Source organism: Marmota marmota, unplaced genomic scaffold (genome assembly GCF_001458135.2).
Source record: "Marmota marmota marmota unplaced genomic scaffold, marMar, whole genome shotgun sequence".
Lineage (NCBI taxonomy): Eukaryota > Metazoa > Chordata > Mammalia > Rodentia > Sciuridae > Marmota > Marmota marmota.
In genome coordinates this window covers 1060029-1064546 of record NW_026000256.1, presented here as the reverse complement: position 1 = coordinate 1064546, position 4518 = coordinate 1060029, and the positions used below count along the sequence as shown (strand labels likewise).

General features: G+C 52.3%; 1 protein-coding gene across 1 annotated transcript; it reads left to right on the top strand.

The window, feature by feature from the left end:
- Position 1: 1 nt before the first annotated feature.
- Ubl4a (ubiquitin like 4A) lies at positions 2–2873 on the top strand. The gene is made up of 4 exons (XM_015506986.2): positions 2–154; positions 355–460; positions 691–899; positions 1002–2873. Exons 1-4 carry the CDS (start codon positions 107–109, stop codon positions 1110–1112), a joined length of 474 nt encoding a protein of 157 aa, XP_015362472.1. The 5' UTR covers positions 2–106; the 3' UTR covers positions 1113–2873.
- The last annotated feature ends 1645 nt before the right edge of the window (positions 2874–4518 follow it).

The following is a 4518-nucleotide window of genomic DNA, read 5'->3' as shown; positions in this document are numbered from 1 at the left end:
CTCTCACGGGCTTCCGGCGGCGGCGGGCGGTTCCGGCGCGCGCCCGGGACGGCAGCGCGCGACTTGGGGGCCGTTGGGGTGCCTTAGTGACGCCTCCGCGGCCGCCATGCAGCTGACGGTGAAGGCGCTCCAGGGCCGTGAGTGCAGCCTACAGGTAGGGTCACCAGGCCCGAACCACCTTCCCCGGCTTGCGCAGTCACAGCCTCCTGGCACAGGGACGGGCAGGGCCCGAGGACGGGAACGGGGCGGCCGGACCAGGGAGGCCGGGAGAATTGCCCTCTGGAGGGGACGCGAGGCTTTTGTCGCTCAGGGGTAGCGGGCTCAATCCCTGCCTCCCACCCTCGGCCCGGTCAGGTGCCGGAAGACGAGCTGGTGTCCACACTGAAGCAGCTGGTCTCCGAAAAGCTGAACATCCCCGTGCGCCAGCAGCGACTGCTGTTCAAGGGCAAGGCCCTAGCAGGTAACAGGGAGTGGATACACCCAGGGAGCCCCCAAGGAAGTCGGGGGATGGGGTGTACAGGCTAACTCCGGCAGCGTGATGGATCTGGGCGCTGGCTCTCGCGCCGAGGGAATCTGTATCCACCACAGCCAGATGCCACAGCGCTCTGCTCTGACTGCTTGAGGTGGTATCATTTCCGGGGCCACTTCCACGGCTGTGGATAAGGAACCCCACCAATCTCTTTTTGGCAGATGGGAAACGACTGTCAGATTACAGCATTGGGCCCAATTCCAAGCTCAACCTAGTGGTTAAACCTCTGGAGAAGGTGTTACTTGAAGAAGGCGCCGCCCGGAGACTGGCCGACTCCGCATCTCCTCCTGTCTGGCAGCTGATCTCCAAAGTCCTGGCTCGCCACTTCAGTGTAGCAGATGCTAGCAGGGTATTAGAACAACTGCAGAGGGTGAGAAGGGACATCCAGTCCCAGCTAGTCCCAGCCCCTGACTGTCACAGCATATCCCTCCCCACTGGCACTGCCTGAATCCTCTTGGCCTTCTCTCCTCAGGATTATGACAGGTCCCTGAGCCGCCTGACACTGGATGACATCGAACGCTTGGCCAGCCGCTTCCTGCACCCTGAAGTGACTGAGGCTATGGAGAAGGGGTTCTCCAAGTAGCATTCTTGGATTATGGGAAGGAGCCCGAGGCTAGGCCACAGCTGCATGTTGCATTAAATGTATTCTCCTGTTGCAGTTTGGCTCATAATAACAATAATAATAGCGGCTGGTATGTACCAGGCTCTTGCTAGGTGCCAGGCACTACTCAAAGCACTTGACCAGGGTTCTCTACCACCCCTGCAATAGAACTGAAACAGCATGGTGGAGGCACCTAGCAATGACATGGGAGAGCCCAAATCTGAGTCCAGCCAGCTTATAGAAGTGCCTCAGTGTGAGAAGGAGGAATGGGCTTTAGCATTTCACATTTAGCCCACTGAGAATAAGCCCTTGAGTGATGTGCCCCCAAGCCTGAAAGGGTAAGCAGTTGGCCCCTGCTGCCCAGTCTTGTCACCTGACCACTGTGGAGTGTGGCACAGCCCTAAACAAATCTCCACAGGAGGGCAAGTGACAACCAGCCCTGGGCCTCCTCAGCTGCTGCAGCAAGTGTGCTCTTGATAAAGGAAAAGCAGGAACCTGGGAGTCAGAAAGTCACCCCACCTCTGTGGCATGACTTGAAACGAGTTTCTGTGCTACTTTGGTCCCTGACCATTGAGTCTGTGCAGACCTGAACCAATTTCCTTCCTCCTTACCCCAGCCCAGGGTGGAGAGTCCCTACGATGATCTTCCACCTTCTATTCAATAAACAAACCGAAGCCAAAAGTGAAGCTATAGCCAAGCATGGGCCAGAGATGGCATGCCCTTGGTGACACAGCTCTTCTCTGGGGCACCCTGTCTGCTTGTCTCCTCCTGGAGATGAGTAGTTCTCGCCCATAGGGCAGACAGGTCACTTAGCAAGACAGTGTCACAGCTCGGACTCCATCTCAGTCTCTGCACCTAGTGCTTGCCCACAGTATGAAGACGATGCTTCCCATGCTACCTGTATACAGGGGCTTACACTTTGCACACACCTCATTGCCTGAGAAGAAACCTCAGGGTGCTGGAGAGGGCCAGAAGTATGGACTCAGTAGCAGTGGTTCCTCTTTCATCCTGCACTATGCATGGTGCTAGAGGTCATGTAAGTACCTACCTTCTCCTTGGAGGAGGCCCCCAGGGGTGGTAGAGATTGGAAGGCAGCCATATGTATTCGGTTCTTCCACTTTCACCATTCTCCATGTGGTCAAGGCTGGACCTGCCTTCCCTGCCATAGGCCCTGCTGCCTGGTCCTTATGGGGTGAACACTGGATCCCCATACTGGAAAGATGAACAGAGGCCTGAGATCAAAGAACAGACAGTGGCCTCTGGCCCTTCCTGAGAGCTGGAGACATCACATAGCAGGTATCTGCTTAGGAATATCTGTGGTCTGCCAGCTTACATGATAAACTTACAATACTCTCATTTATTTTCAGTCAGGGAATGTATTTTGAAAATTCACACTAAAGGTGCATGTGAGACTTTTATCCAAAAGGAACTCTATTAGCTAGGCTGGTTTTGGTTTCCAATAATTGTTTTAACAATAAAGGAAACTTAATGGCTTAGGAAACTGAAAAGTCCAGGGTCCTGGCAGTGGAGGAAGAAGTTGACCAGATATCTACTTTCTCTCTGCCTCCTTATGCATCCTCCACTATCTGCTTTATCCCAGGCCAGCACCTCTGGGGATCAAAAGGTGGCTGCCTGCAACTTCGGTGGAACTCTTTGTTCACTGCTGGTGAGGAGCACCTTCTCTCTGTAGACTAGCTTCTGTCTCAGATGTCCCCAACAAATAAATGCTATTGTTATTGGTCAGGACTGCGTCTTGCATCCAATTATTTTGGCCAGGGTGGAGGGTGGTGGCCAGCTCCCTGGAGCTGTGTATGTGGTCTCTGTATACATGGGCTTCCTGGAAGAGGGCTAAACAGGTTTCCTGATTGGTAGCTGCAAACAACGACTGTCCACTACAGGGGATCTGTGTGTCAGAAAGATCAGGACTACTTGGTGGGAGTGAAGGAGGGCTAGAGGGAGGTTCAGACAGCAAGAGTGTTTTCTGAGATTTGCAACTTGCTGTGCCCTATACCGCATGTTTTCAAAGATATTTAAACTTTAGCTAAGGATTCATTGTTCCCATTTTATAGGCAAAGAGACAAACCTTGACATGGTTGTTGAGTTCCTTATGCCAGTGCTTCTCAGCTCTGGGTGCCAGAGGCTGGAGCATGGTGGTTGGTGGTTCCCTTCAGCCAGAGATGAGAAGGAAATGTTCCTGATATATTTGGATAGTATAGTTGGGGGTTTTGCCAAGTGGCTACCTGTGTACTGAGGGTTCTAAATGGAGGGTCCCTTAGGCATCACACTCAAGCCTGTGAGAGATTGTGGGACAGTTACAAAACTGGGGAGTCTGGGAAAGGCTCAATGTTGTGTTGTTGCCTTGAAAGACTGCGGGCACCATCTGCTGGGTGGTCAGACATATAGAAGTCAGGAACTCAGGGGAGATGGGGTTGGACATGGGGACTAAGGAGTAAGGGGTACCTCAGGATATGTGCTGATAGAAGACAGGACCCGAGAAACAAAGAAGATACCCTTTGATGGTCAATCACTGAACTGTTCTAAGCCTTTACTATGCAGAGTTCATAGCTCATTTCAACTTAACCTGACTACCAAATACTGGGAAGTGGAGGCGCCACCTGAACCCAGGCCTGGTCTGATCTTCAAGCCTATGTGAACATGCTGCTTTGCCCAGGAATTATCTATAGACGGGAAATCCTAGAAGCTATTAGAATGGGTGAAATGGTTTTCCAGAGATACTGGCATGAAAAGGGAAGATTCAAGGAACTTCTTTTTGTTGATTTTGGTACTGGGGATTGAACTCAGGGCACATTACCACTGAGCTACTCCCTATCCCTTTTTATTTTGATGCAGAGTATCACTAAGTTGCTGAAGGCCTCTAACTTGCAATCCCTCTGGTCTCGGCCTCCCTAGTCCCTGGAATTACAGGCCTGTGCCTTTGCACCCAGCTGAGAAATTTCAACTAGAGAGGAGGCAGAGGAGTATACCTCCAACACAGGAAGACAGAGACAGCTGGAGTGGGCTTCCAGGAAGGGGAGGCCATCTAGTGCTGCCAAGATGTGAAGCAAGGATAGAATGGAGACTCCTCCAGAGTTAGTAATGAGGTTGTTGGCAATGCTGGATGAAGAAAGCCACTATATGGTGGACCTGGCAGTGAGAGAAGATAAGGAGGTGGCCATAGTAACTGGGACCCCACATTCCAGGCACTGTGCCCTTTGAGACAAGTGTCCATCCCAAAATGGTGTCACTGCCCCCTGCCCAATACCAGGAGACCCAACACTGGCCCCTTATATAGGAAGCTTAGGACAGTCCCTGAGCCCCAGGAATGTGTGATCAGGATAACACAAGGAAATGGCAGCATGAGTGAAGGGCCCAGATAAAGTGGCCTCTC

Bases quoted from the DNA above. Each gene is read 5' to 3' on its own strand.
- Ubl4a (XM_015506986.2), top strand. From the start codon at position 107: ATGCAGCTGACGGTGAAGGCGCTCCAGGGCCGTGAGTGCAGCCTACAG. The intron at 155-354 runs GTAGGGTCACCA...CGGCCCGGTCAG, and splicing joins GCCGTGAGTGCAGCCTACAG to GTGCCGGAAGACGAGCTGGT. The intron at 900-1,001 runs GTGAGAAGGGAC...TTCTCTCCTCAG, and splicing joins TATTAGAACAACTGCAGAGG to GATTATGACAGGTCCCTGAG.